The 14,297-nt window shown below is 43.5% G+C and overlaps 1 protein-coding gene across 1 annotated transcript in view; it reads left to right on the top strand.

Moving 5' to 3' along the window:
- Nucleotides 1-14,297, top strand: part of LOC126181612 (uncharacterized) — a 126,623-nt gene that overhangs the window by 93,732 nt on the left and 18,594 nt on the right. Inside the window, exon 5 of the mRNA XM_049924785.1 lies at nt 7,741-7,851. Within this exon, the coding sequence (XP_049780742.1) occupies nt 7,741-7,851 (111 nt within the window). The remainder of the gene's footprint in view (nt 1-7,740; nt 7,852-14,297) is intronic.

Here is a 14,297-nt window from a genome sequence, read left to right on the forward strand (position 1 = left end):
GGACAGTAACTGGCTGGAGTCAAGTAATATGGTCTAATCAGTCATTATTTTGCTTCTTCCTTACTGGTGCAAAATGTCGAGTGCACTGATTGTCCACTGGGGAGGATCTAATTTATCTCAGAGGTTGTTCTGTGTTAAACTATGGGTGTTTTTCGACCCGGTGCTTGGTCCCTCTCATTTAGGGTACCGCGAACATGAACTGGGAAGTTTATTTAAATATTTTCAACGACCAAGTATCACTGATTCATTTATACCTTCATGATTACTACAATGTGGCCCTTTCTTTTAAGACCACAATAGTCTTGTCCTCAGGGCTGGACACATTTGTTCCTGGTTTGACGAACAGTCTTTCACGATATCGCACTTCGTCCCGTTCGCTAAATCACGCGATAGAAAAGGTTAGGAAGTATTTGGAGCAACCAGTTAGCATTCGGCTTCCCCACAATATGGCAGCCTTAAGGGATCTAATTAAAAAAGAGTCGCTGATTTGTATGTGACGTACGTGAAGAAACTTCTAGACTCTATCCCAATTCAAGCCGTTATCACAGCTAGAGGTGGTGCAACACGGTATTATCGTGATCCCTCATAGTGGTGATCAATTTTTGCCAGGTGTGCTTACTTTATGTTTTTCGCAACTTTGTTCCACTCGACTGAATATAAGCTGATACTCAGCAACCCTCATACCTTCTAATCTAATCTACGTTGAAGTAACAAAAAGCATGAGGTAAGTCCTCATATCGTGTTGAACCTCCTTTCGCACAGTGTAGTGCAGCTGCTAGAGTTGCATGCACTCAACAACGCCTTGGAAGCCCCCTGCAGAAATATTGAGCCATGCTCCCTCCATAGCCGTCCATAATTGCAAAAATGTTACCAGTGCAGGACTTCGTGCATGAACTGACATCTCGACTATGTCCCAGTCCTTTGATATTCATATCAGGCGATTTGGGTGGGCAAATCATTCCCACGAACTGTCCAGCATGTTCTTCAAAGTAATCATGAACAGCTGTCCCCCAGCGACACGGTGCATTGTCATCCATAAAAATTCCATCGTTGTTTTGGTAACATGAAGTCCATGAACGGCTGTAAATGGTCACTAAGTAGCCGAACATAACAATTTCCAAATTCCTGGCAGATTAAAACTGTGTGCCAGACCGAGTGCTCCCGAGTTCGAGGCTCGGTCCGGGACACAGTTTTAATATGTCAGGAAGTTTCATATCAGCGCACTCTACGTTGCAGAGTGGAAAATTTCATTCTGATAACCATTTCCAGTCAGTAATCGGTTCACGCGGACAAGAGTCCATTCCATATAAACACAGCAGCCCACAGCGTTATGGAGCCACCACCAGCTTGGACTGTCGCTTGTTGACAAATTGGCTCCATGGCTTCGTGGGGTCTCCGCCACACTCGAAACCTACCATCAGCTCTGAAATCGGGGCTCATCTGAGCAGACCACGGTCTTCCAGTCGTCTAAAATCCAACCGTTATGGCCACGCGCCCAGGAGAGGCGCTGCAGGCGATGTTGCGCTGTTAGCAAAGGTACTCGCGTCGGTCGTCTGCTGCCATAGCCCATTAACGCCAGATTTCGAAGCACTGTCCTAACGGATACATTCTTCGTACGTCCCACAACCATTTCTGCGGTTATGTCACGCAGTGCTGCTTGCCTGTCAGCACTGGCATCTCTAAGCAATTGCCGCTGCTCTCGGTTGTTAAGTGAATGCCGTCGGCCACTGCATTGTCCGTAGTGAGAGGTAATGCCCGAACTGTAGCCCGCATCCCGTGGTCGTGCGGTAGCGTTCTCGCTTCCCACGCCCGGGTTCCCGGGTTCGATTCCGGGCGGGGTCAGCGATTTTCTCTGCCTCGTGATGGCTGGGTGTTGTGTGCTGTCCTTAGGTTAGTTAGGTTTAAGTAGTTCTAAGTTCTAGGGGACTGATGACCATAGATATTAAGTCCCATAGTGCTCAGAGCCATTTGAACCATTTTTTTTTTTTTTTTGCCCGAACTGTGGCATTCCCGGCATTTCTTGACGCTTTCGATCTAGGAATACTGAATTTCCTTATTATTTTCGAAACGGAATGTTCCACGCACCTAGTTCCAACTTCCATTCCGCATTCAAGGTCTGTTAATTCTCGTCGTGCTGTCGTAATCACGTCGCACATGAATCATCTGAGTACAAATGACTGCTCCGCCAGTGCACTGCCCTTTAACACCTAGTGTACACGACACGTCCGCCATCTGTATATGCGCATATTGCTATTTCATGACTTTCGTCGCCTTAGTGTATACACTTCATAGTAAAAGAGGGGAAAGTGTAGATACGCCACTGTGGATAGCTGCGCTAGGCCGCACCGCGCACTCATCAGCTAGAGGCGACCACGCCTCGGTCGGCACGTCACCGGCTGGCGTGTCCTCGATCCTGAGGCTGGGATAGCGTAGGTCGCGGACCCGCCAGCTGTAAAGGTGGGAGTTCCGCCACGTCAGCGCAGCTCGTAGCTATGACAAGACAAAGAGCGCGGGGACCATTGTTCGTGGACTGCTTCGACCGAATAGGATACAGCGAAGCACTATGAACTAGAAATCAACATGGATTCCGGAAACAGAGATCGTGTAAGACCCAACTCGCTTTATTTGCTCATGAGACCCAGAAAATATTAGATACAGGCTCCCAGGTAGCTGCCATTTTCCTTGACTTCGGGAAGGTGTTCGATACAGTTCCGCACTGTCGCCTGATAAACAAAGTAAAAGCCTACGGAATATCAGACCATCTGTGTGGCTGGAGTGAAGAGTTTTTAGCAAACAGAACACAGCACGTTGTTCTCAATAGAGAGACGTCTACAGACGTTAAAGTAACCTCTGGCGTGCCACAGGGGAGTGTTATGGGACCAATGCTTTTCACAATACATATATAAATGACCTAGTAGATAGTGTCGGCAGTTCCATGCAGCTTTTCGTGGCTGATGCTGTAGTATAAGAGAAGTTGCAGCATTAGAAAATTGCAGCGAAATGCAGGAAGATCTGCAGCGGATAGGCACTTGGCGCACGGAGTGGCAACTGACCCTTAACATAGACAAATGTAATGTATTGCGAATACATAGAAAGAAGGATCTTTTATTGTATGATTATATGATAGCGGAACAAACACTGGTAGCAGTTACTTCTGTAAAATATCTGGGAGTATGCGTACGGAACGATTCGAAGTAGAATGGTCGTATAAAATTAATTGTTGGTAAGGCTGGTACCAGGTTGAGATTCATTGGGAGAGTCCTTAGAAAATGTAGTCCAGGGTTGTTTGGTAAGCGTGATAGCGTTAAGGAAATGTTTAGCAAACTCAAGTGGCAGACTCTGCAAGAGAGGCGCTCTGCATCGCGGTGTAGCTTGCTGTCCAGGTTTCGAGAGGCTGCGTTTCTGGATGAGGTATCAAATATATTGCTTCCCCCTACTTATACCTCCCGAGGAGATCACCAATGTAAAATTAGAGAGATTCGAGCGCGCACGGAAGCTTTCCGGCAGTCGTTCTTCCCGCGAACCATACGCGACTGGAACAGGAAAGGAAGGTAATGACAGTGGCACGTAATGTGCCCTCCGCCTCACACCGTTGGGTGGCTTGCGGAGTATAAATGTAGATGTAGATGTAGAATAGCGTCTCCTATGTGGCTGCGCTCTCCCCCTTAAGTGCACTCTTGGAGTAAATGGAATAGGTGTCTGACGTACCTGCATTTTGAGTTCGAATGCACTTGCACGATGCGATGTCTACCAAAATCATGGCAACCTGCTTGTTGATAACTACCAGAGTTTTCTGGGAGATTAAAACTGTTTGCAAAAGAGACTCCAATGTGGCCCCTTGCCTTTTGCGGACACTGTCGTTACCAATGAAGTTATTGAAGAAAAATCTTACGGCTCAACTGAAAACATTGTAGCAACGAGTTTTGACTGATGAATGTATTGCGCACTAGATGAGGGCAGTGCGCATGAACGGTAAAGGTGCAGGTTCGAATTTGTTCAACACACAAGTTTATTTGAGAGTACACCTTCCTGCGGAGTAAAATATCGTAGGGCAGTGCTTGGGTTGAGTTTACACTCTTTCCCGCCATATTGTTTCTCCCTAGAATGTCTGTCCAGCAAAATATGCATACGACAGCTGTAGATTTCGGTACATAGAGGAGAGGATTATGCTCACATTGAAAGCCTGTGTATCTAAACCAGTAAATAAAATTCCGATGTGTGGTGCTGGTCGTTTCTTCTTGTTATCCGACGTACAACGCAATCTTCTCATAAACAAACAACATTCAAATGCGATTTGTGAAGGAGAAACCTGTGGCTTGCAGTACAGTTGTGTTGAAATACCAACCGTATGCTTATCCAAGCCTATAGTTGACTTCATACCAATCTGAACTTCGTTGCATGCCTCTTTCGTGGTGATGTAATTTGATGACATATACCAGGTACACAAAAACAGAGTGAAAATCTTGTAGGGATGTTGGAGGGTAGCTGTGCTGAGAAATAACTGTTAAGGAAAAAATTCGATACTCTGCTCCGTTTTCGAGTTAATTAGCATTGAAGTTAGCCAATCAGGGTGTTGCGCGAACAAATTCAAGCGCCCACCAGATACAAAATCAGTGTATGTTTTTCTCACGTCGTAGATGACAGCGCACGAGATTGCTTAGCCTTTGCCTCGGGTTTGAGCCATACCGCCGTCCCGTGTCCAAGTTTTGTATCGCTCTCTTGTTCAGTGGTTAAGAAACCAAACGAAGAACACGTTTGGCGATATCGTCTCTAGCGGACAGCTTGAATTTGCACACGCACTGATCTGATTGACTAACTATAATGCTAAGTAACTCGGAAACGGCGCAATTCCGGCCGCTGTGGCCGAGCGGCTCTAGACACTTCAGTTCGGAACCGCTCTGCTGCTACGGTCGTAGGCTCGAATCCTGCCTCGGGCATGGATGTGTGTGATGTCCTTAGGTTAGTAAGGTTTAAGTGGTTCTAAGTCTAGGGGACTGATGACCTCAGATGTTAAGCCCCATAGTGCTTAGAACCATTTGAACGGCTCAATGTATCGAATTTTTTCGTAGCAATTATTTCTCAGCACAACCTACTCTTCAACATTCTTACAAGATTTTCTGACAGTTTCTGTCAATACCCGCATTTCACTACAATTTTCTAGCGCTGTATCTCCTCTATATGCAAGGACATCCTTTGCATACAACTTCATGGAGCTCCCCACTTATCCGCTAGGTTATTTATACAAGACATATCACAGTTAATTGCGAAGACTGATAAGGTTGATAAGTATCCGGTAAAAGACGCAAAAACGTTTCACTAAGCAAGGGTCCGTAAAAGAGATGTTTGTGAAACAATTTCGAATGTGTACTTACGAGTCGCCACTGACTTCAGCATGAAGTGTTGTCCTCATCAGTACAAATGTATCTCAAATGTAGACACTTTGCTTCAGTTCCCAACTCATTTGGCTCAAATTACACCAAAGGAGATCTCAACAATAAATACAACACTACTTCACGAAGTTAAATTTTACAATTTACATTACACTACAGCATTGGAAATCAAAATAAAGGCAGGGTTCCTACGAAAGTAATAGTAAAATGTCCGTAACATACTGTGTCGAATTTATTATGAATGTAGCATAAGACATAAACAGTCACGGCGAAATACATAGCTTCTTTCGTGGCACGAGTAACAAGGCGTTTGCATTTCCTGGGTGGAAATTGGTATAAAGACACTCACTGTCCTCTTGTGTTATTGCATTATTAGTACTTTTTCCAATCTCCGTTTTCTCTAATTACCTCAAAAATTCTCTTCAGCATTCATTTTGTTAAGGTTTGTAGTTCTTGGAGTGAAATTGTCGCCCAGTTTTCTCGCCTCGCACTTACTGGCTCACATACGACCTCAAATTGCATTCCATAGATATAAACACGCCCTGAACTTTCCCCAAACATTTTTCGTGGGGTTCACATCCGGGTTATGTGCAGGCCAGGGCAAGACACCGACATCTTCATCTTAGAACCATTTTTGGTTGTAGCACAAACATGCACATGTGCGTTAACTTATTGAAACATTAGACTTTCGGTCCCTAGATCTTCGTACATTCTAATCAGTTCCGTCTCTAGCATCTCAGTGTACGTGTTAAGAGTTCAGTGTGGTGTTCAGCCAAGCAATACGTAATTTACCTTCAGCGCAGAAGGCTGCCCAAATCATAACACTTCCACCACCAAAATTTCTGCTCATCCATACCTGCTACTCTCTCCTCAGATCATGCCAATAATACTGAAATCCATCTGGCCCATCTAAATTCACTTTGTCCCATTCTGAAGTTCATGACATATTTTTCAGCAAACTCCAATCTAGCCTGTTTATGTTTATGCTGGAGCAGGCTTCTGCAGTCATTTCTTGAATGTGAAATGTTGACAAAATTTGTCGTATACGTTGGCAGTTACTGGGTACTGTAACCCAGCAACACGGTAAGAAGAATGATGGCTTGTGCCCTTTGCATTGCGCAAAAGAAACCCTTTCGGTGCCTCAAATACTTTTCTACTTTGTCTATATTTTCCGTCCTGCCCATATCCTGCGCTAATCTAACGAAATTATCAATTATTGTAGTTGAACGGTTCAACTTCTTAGCGATTTGACGATTAGAGAGTACCATTTCCTAGTAAGCACCGATTTTTGCTTTTTCATCTCACGATAACTTCCCTGCGTGGTATTGTCACAATCGTGGTTTATATACACAACACGCAATGTCATTGATGGTGCTTGTTTGCTATCTGCAATAAAGGCATACACACACACACACACACACACACACACACACACTAACACCACAGACTTCCACTCTCTACCATCAGAATCGTTGATGTCTTGTTATATATGTCAAACGCGATACTATTTGATTGAATTTGTGAGTATACTGGATCTCATACTATTGCACATACGCTGTGCACAACTATTCCTGCCGATATTTTAATTTTCGAACAAACATCCATGCCTTTATATTGATTTCCACTACTATAGTACCGATGAAAGAAGGTGTTCCACATATGTCCTCCCAACTGGATGCAACACTTCTGTCGGCTCCGCGGTGAGTTATGTATTCTCTCAAACACCCTAAATCATCTTGTAAACCTTGGCAAGACCGTGTAAGTCATTGCTCCAGTTCTTCAACCGTATCAACGTAAGCCCTGTACATTTCACTTCCGAGTTTACCCCAGACAGAAAAATACAGAAAACTGAGGGCAGGCGATCTTGAAGGCTAACGTTCGTACCCAGTTCAAACTATACATCTTGGATCATGTTGGGGCATTAGATTTCGACTTACATCAGCCCTAACAATGAGCCATGGGAGACATATGACCACAGTTAGATCAGCACTTAATCATACTGCAGTCAGTGTCACCTTGTAAACACACACCTGTAGTTACATGGCAAACGGTTCATTTGTGGAACCATGTTTACTGGTAGGTACCTGCTTCTATTGTAGTACACTTTCACCGGGGTTACTTTTCACTATTATGATACATACTGTACACATATTGTGAACAAAGGTGCTACAAAAGTGGCTGAATAAAGAGTCTCTGATTACCTGATTGCACAAAACACTCACACACACACACACACACACACACACACACAAATATACACTGAGGTATAGCTTGAAGAACAGGAGCTGCCCGAGACGCCGGTGACTAGAAGCCCTGCTGAGTAGCTGAGCTGAGGGCTTTCTGCTCACAGGGAGGCGCCACGGCCGCACGGAGTCCACTCCTGGCACGCCGCTATCGCCGGCGACCCCTGGCGGAGGACGCCCTCCTTTGCCCACTCTAACGCTATGTTCTTCAACAAAGGGTAACCAGCCGAGCATGACCCACGCCCATTGGCCCGCTTGTCTACCCACTGACCAAGCCCGCACATTCCCCCAGCCACAAACCATGCATCTTGTATCTAGTCTGACAGTGTGGATTGACGACTAGTAGACTAACCGACAGGCTGGAACAGAAGTTCGCATCATGTACTCTGCACTGCAGCAAAAGCTGCAGACTGGCTTCTAACGCCATGCTTTAATATTAATGCTTCCTGTAGCTGGGCTTCCAAAACAATAACGTTTTTACAGCATGAACAACCTTTTGTGCACGAAATTAGTTTGTATAATAATCTTATAGCATGTACTTTTATTTGAGAAGTGTAGAGTATAATGTGATGTGTTGAAGGATCTACTAGGATACTATAAACTCCTCTTACATACACTGCCTGACAGAAAAAGTGAATCACCCCAGAAGACATGGTTGGATGTCAGTGTAAATTGGTATTCACACACACATCGACAGGTACGTAAATAATTAGAAGTGCACTTCTCTGTGACAGGTGTAGTAAGCACCAGAGTGTATCAATGTTGTTTGTGTTAGCATTGTTACCAGGCTTGTTGTAGTTTTTAAGAGCATGAACAGCGTCAGATGTTGAGCAATCAGTGTGAAAGGCATGGAGATGGCCCATACTCCTGTGAAACTGCGCTGTCAGCATCTGAAAGAAGTTAAAAGAGGGCTCATTCAGGGTCTCAATTTAGCCATCTAGTCGAACAGTGCAATATCGAGACTTATGGTGCATTCAGATTTGACACTGGCCTGATGCTGGACTGCATGGGAACACGAGAGCAGGCACAGTCACCACCACAAGGGAGGGTCACTGTATGATGCACCACATTGTAACCCTTTCACATCTGTGCCTGACTTCCAAGAACAAGTAACAGACTCCCAGCAATATTCAGTGTCATCCCACAACATCATACTGCGACTAGCAGCAGCGAGGCTAGGGAATTACCATCCCATGCATAAGCTGCCATTAACATCATAACACAAACTGCATTTCGAGTGGTTCTGCAGTCGTGATGCATAGATTGCTGACGAATGACATCGCTTCGTGTTAGCAATGAATCGCAGTTCTGCATCAGATGATTGTCGTCAGAGAGTACGGTGGCACTCTGGGGAACACCCCACTCTTCCAGTCTTTGGAAGATGCACAGCAGTGTTACTCCTCAAGTCATGGTGTGGGGAGCCTCTGGGTTTGACATCAGGTCATGGTTGGTAGTGGTTGGTTGGTTGGTTTGGGGAAGGAGACCAGACAGCGTGGTCATCGGTCTCATCGGATTAGGGAAGGATTGGGAAGGAAGTCGGCCGTGCCCTTTCAGAGGAACCATCCCGGCATTTGCCTGGAGTGATTTAGGGAAATCACGGAAAACCTAAATCAGGATGGCCGGACGCGGAATTGAACCGTCGTCCTCCCGAATGCGAGTCCAGTGTCTAACCACTGCGCCACCCCGCTCGGTCGGTTGGTAGTGACTGAGGAACTCTGATAGCACGATACGTCACAGACATCATGTTTTATGTCACATGCTACAGTACTGAGGTGCTATTTTTCAACAGGACAATGCCTGTTCACACACAGCATGTGTCTGTACGAACTGTCTGTGTGATGGTGAAGTACTCCCATAGCCAGCAGCCTGCACAGATATGTTTCCAATAGATCGTGTCTGACATCAGGTCAAACATCAACTCTGACTCCGTGCCAATACCCAGGGTGTCAGGGACGAATTACAAAGTCATGTACCAACCTGCCTCAGGAGACGATTCAACATTTTCATGACGTCCTTCTCAACCGAATCAGTGGAGTCACCCAGGCGAGAGGGGATCCAACGTCATACTAATAATTAGATTCATACTGTGAAGTTCTTTGTAAATTTATTCCATTTTGTAATCTGAAATAACGTATTGATTCCTCCAAACTTGGTAAGTTTCATTTCGTTTTCTCCTCCCATTCTGAGTGTTCTACTTTTTTCTTTGTTAGGCAGTTTATTTGTAAGTACTAAGTTCATAAATGTGCACTTAAGCTTATGGCTCTCAGACAAGCGAGGATGATGGTGATAATGATGTTGGTTTGTGGGGCGCTCAACATCGTGGTCATCAGCGTCAGTACAAATTCCCAATATTTCCATTTCCAGTCTCGCCACTTTCAGAATGATGATGAGATGATGAGGACAACACAAACTCCCAGTCCCCGGGCGGAGAAAATCCCCGTCCGGGCCGGGAATCAAACCGAGGACATTCTTTACATCAGATACACTGGTGGCTGTACTATAATATTGCGTGCCTACAATCATCCTGTGCTCTGCACCCTATAGTTATAGGGAATTATATACAAAAATTGTTCATTAATATTAAGTAATTCAATTTAAACACTGTTTATTTCACATACATCAAATAAATTACCCTTGATTAGTTTTACCCAGTTCAGTAACACACTAGTTAGTTAGCCACATAGATCACTTTCATTAAATACACTTTGGGAAAATATTGATTATTTCGTTGCCCCACACTAATTCGTTTAAAACTTCTTCCCATATGAAACACTTTAAATACGGTCTCCTATAAAGATATTAATTTTCCGTTTACTACAGGTGAAATATCATTTTGTGGGCTTCAGCTGAAAATAACTCAAGATTATGCAAAGTTATTTTCGCAAAAAATAGTTCCCATGAATACTTTGTTATCTCCATGGCTCGAAACATTGTTACTATTAAACCGTTCCTTTCTCAAGATTAACTTTTCATCCGCGCACTTGAGCCGAAGTCAGACCGTCACGCTTGACTACTTGCCACGGATTCTCTCTCTACTGACACCAAGCGCGTGCAGTCTACCAGGGAGTTACGACCCTTTGCGCCAAAGCTCTGACGTGTAGAATCTTCTAAAATATCAGCAGTATTGCAGCCGCCAGAAATGAGCTACTAATGTTGATTGTTAGTAACAATACCGATAACGGTAACTAAAAATTATACTCCAACGATTCCATCTCCAAATCTGTCCATGATACCGTACACCAGCGTAGGGCCCGCTACTTGGTGAGCCTGGTTGGCCATAAAAAGGCGTCCTGTTGAAAGTCAATTGTTGCCTACTGCTTCAACTTACGGTAGGAATACTTGTTATTTAATTGAAGTAGTTACCCCATCAGGCCCATTTAATTACACGTCTGACGATATCATGTGGCGACAACAGTTAAGCTTCGTAGTATAAAGTCCAACAGACACAAACTGTCAGGTTTCACTTGACATAATTAATTGCAAAAATGAACGTCTAGCCCAGAAAATGAATTAGAAAACATTCAGTTTACAACTTTCGGCGTGCCTTCCTTATACGAATCGTCTGTGCCCCACACATATAGAACTTTTTTGTATAAACTGCAACATTTATGAACATTGCTTAAGCGCCCAAATCGAATAATGTCTCTGAGTACAAATGGGAGCTATTACTAAAATGTTCGATTAAGTCACGACCTGCAATGAGTGTTGACTGTGCTGCTGCTTATTGCCGTCGGTTTTCTTGTTCGACGACTCTCCTTTTGCTGCTGAAAACCACATAACATTAAAAAATTGAGAAACGGTCAGTGCTGGGGAGTGTGCGGAATATAGTTAAACACATGGTGTAAGAAATACAAGGGCAATCTAGAAAGAAAGCAGTTATATGGACGCAAGATTTGCTAGAAATTCATTCTGTTTGCGAAAATATCTTTTACGAGACAAACAAGAGCACTTTAGTGTTATTAATCGATAGTACGTGAACTCATTATGTGATATATAAAACAAATACAAAACAGATTATATTGAGGGAAAGACTTTTAAATAACTATTTCTCGAATCGAGCTGACTTGCTGGCAGTTGGGAAAGGGCATGTACGTATTACATCGGATTGAATGCCGATGGAATGAGTGGGTATCCCGCCAACGTAGCCACATGACTCAAGCCCATTTCTAAAATCAAGTTCCAGTTTCAATTAAAAATGAAAATAAAAATGAAAGAATTTACTGCGTGTAACTGTGATGTGTGTGTGTGAATTCCTAAGGGACCAAACTGCTTAGGTCATTGGTCCCTCGACTTACACACTACTTAAACTAACTTATGCTAAGGGTAACACACACACCCATGCCCTAGGGAGGACTCGACCTCCAGCGGGAGGGGCCGCGCAGTCCGTGGCGTGACGCCTCGAACCGCGCGGCCATTCCGCGCGGCTAAAGCGTGAGATCTCTAGAGCGTAAATGCTGTTCATGAGGGAGCGCAGCAGACAGCAAAAGCAAAGCATTTCCAAGCCAAAAGTGCGTAGTGATCTCACCATCAATAGGCGGAACTCGAATACAGGTAGCAGATTGATCGATGGCGGGACAACGAACGATCCACTACCTCAGACTGTCTTCGACCAACAGACGATGACAGACTCCGAAATTTCACTGTTGTCAATCGAACTCTTGTGGCAAAGTGTCTGATTAGCTAAAAAGTATGCAAACAGCACTGCGCGAGACTTGTCAAAGATTCTAGTTACCAGTTGATGCGCCACTGAGAAAAGAGTAGTGTCACCTCAATGTGTTAATGAAATGAAACAAAAAAGCAGATCCGTTTAGTGTGGGGTATGATTCTGACTGTAAAGATCCTTGTTTCTCTGCCATGTACCTACTTCACTTACTCTCTCACCTAATCCAATCCCAAATAATCCTTCAAAAACAAGTCTAAATTTCTATGCACTAAGCCTTTATTAAATGCCTCCAGCCAACATTTTGACATCTCTCTATATACTACCAATAGCTTTGGTCCATTTCCAATGGGCTGAAGACTTCATATAATATGCAACCACTTTCCAACAAAAACCCATTCAAATCAATTCCTTTCAAAAGGCATACACGTCATGACAGATCACTCTTGCCACACGATCTCTTTCCCATCGTAGTGCGAACATTACACCACGTGTCTTCCAATTTCAGGACAGGAAATCATGGTTTTTCCTAGTGATTTTATCATACTTTCTAATGTGGAGATACCTAAAAACCAGTCAGGCTGGCCAGTGTGCCGCACCAGAGATGGTTAATACATTATGTGTTTTTAATCTGGATCCGGCACACGTTTCTTTCTGTATCACAACGTAGCACGCTTCACACTGAGCTATAACAGCAGGTCTCTCTTTCTTCTTCCTCTTTCAAACGTGACTCGATTTACATGATACTGTTTCATCATCTGCAACTTTTCAGCTACACATCCTCACATAATATACGTTTCCCCAAATCATTTATTATTCTTTGTCATAGCCTCAAGCTTAAAAACTCCATACAACTAATCACTCTTTCCTCTCTCAATACACCCACCTCGCCATACTTCAAACAATATTTTGTCCGCCACCTTCGCCGTTTTCCGCAACATCATTGAACAAAAACTATTCAGCAACTGGGTCTTGGTCTGAGTTTAAAATACAACCTCTACCATCATTTAAAATTAATAAGATACAATTATTCGATCATTTTAAAGTAAATTCTAATTGTTTTTATTCATCTGATAACACACAAAGCATTGACATACATCAGCCTTTGTTATCCGTTATAAGATTGAGGATAAGCATAACAATAGCAAGATCTGATAAATGAAGGAGAGAAGAAGATAATACCCGAAGAAAATATTTTCTCTGAAAAACAAGTGATGTCGACACAACACTCAGTCGATCATGGCCAAAGAAAACCTGTAAGATCTTAGGAACTGCATTATTCAGCTTCATTGATCCCATAAAGGCTGAAGTCACTCGTATGCTGCTCTCTATAAGAGCCCCCCAGAAGCGTGTAATTTACTTAATGATTCATCAGCAGCATAACAACAAAACGTTATTGAAGACAAAGACTAGATTTTACTCCTAAAGAAAGGTTTCAATTCAGTTTTTTTCAGTTCTTGCTGTAGGTGCCACCGATAAAGGGGTAATCGATTAAACGCAAATCTGTAAGAATCAAAAATTGCTGTTTCGAATGAATTGAACGTCATATATGATTTGTCACTATCAGAGGTCACAGATAACTTGGTTAGACTCATACGCAAACCGACATGTTTCTGTCAATGAAGTGTCAGAATACTGTGCGAATCTGTTGTATAAATTCATGGCTAAAGATACTAATGATCAACTACAAACGACGATTCATAAATCAAACAGTAGTTCTGTTGTAGCGCAAGGCATTTTTATTTTTATATTCCATGGCTACAGCCTCCGTTTGGTGTCTTTGGACAAGGGTTCTTGGGAAAAGCCGTTAACGTTACAGTAATTCTCGAAATGGTAACCATTATTTATTTTTCTTCTTCCAACTCATGAGTTGTCTCCATGAGACTGAGTGCGCCTCCTTCCAATCGTTTTTAATCAATGTTGTTGTTGTGGTCTTCAGTCCTGAGACCGGTTTGATGCAGCTCTCCATGCTACTGTATCCTGTGCAAGCTTCTTCATCTCCCA

Source organism: Schistocerca cancellata, chromosome 1, assembly GCF_023864275.1.
Source record: "Schistocerca cancellata isolate TAMUIC-IGC-003103 chromosome 1, iqSchCanc2.1, whole genome shotgun sequence".
Taxonomy (NCBI): domain Eukaryota; kingdom Metazoa; phylum Arthropoda; class Insecta; order Orthoptera; family Acrididae; genus Schistocerca; species Schistocerca cancellata.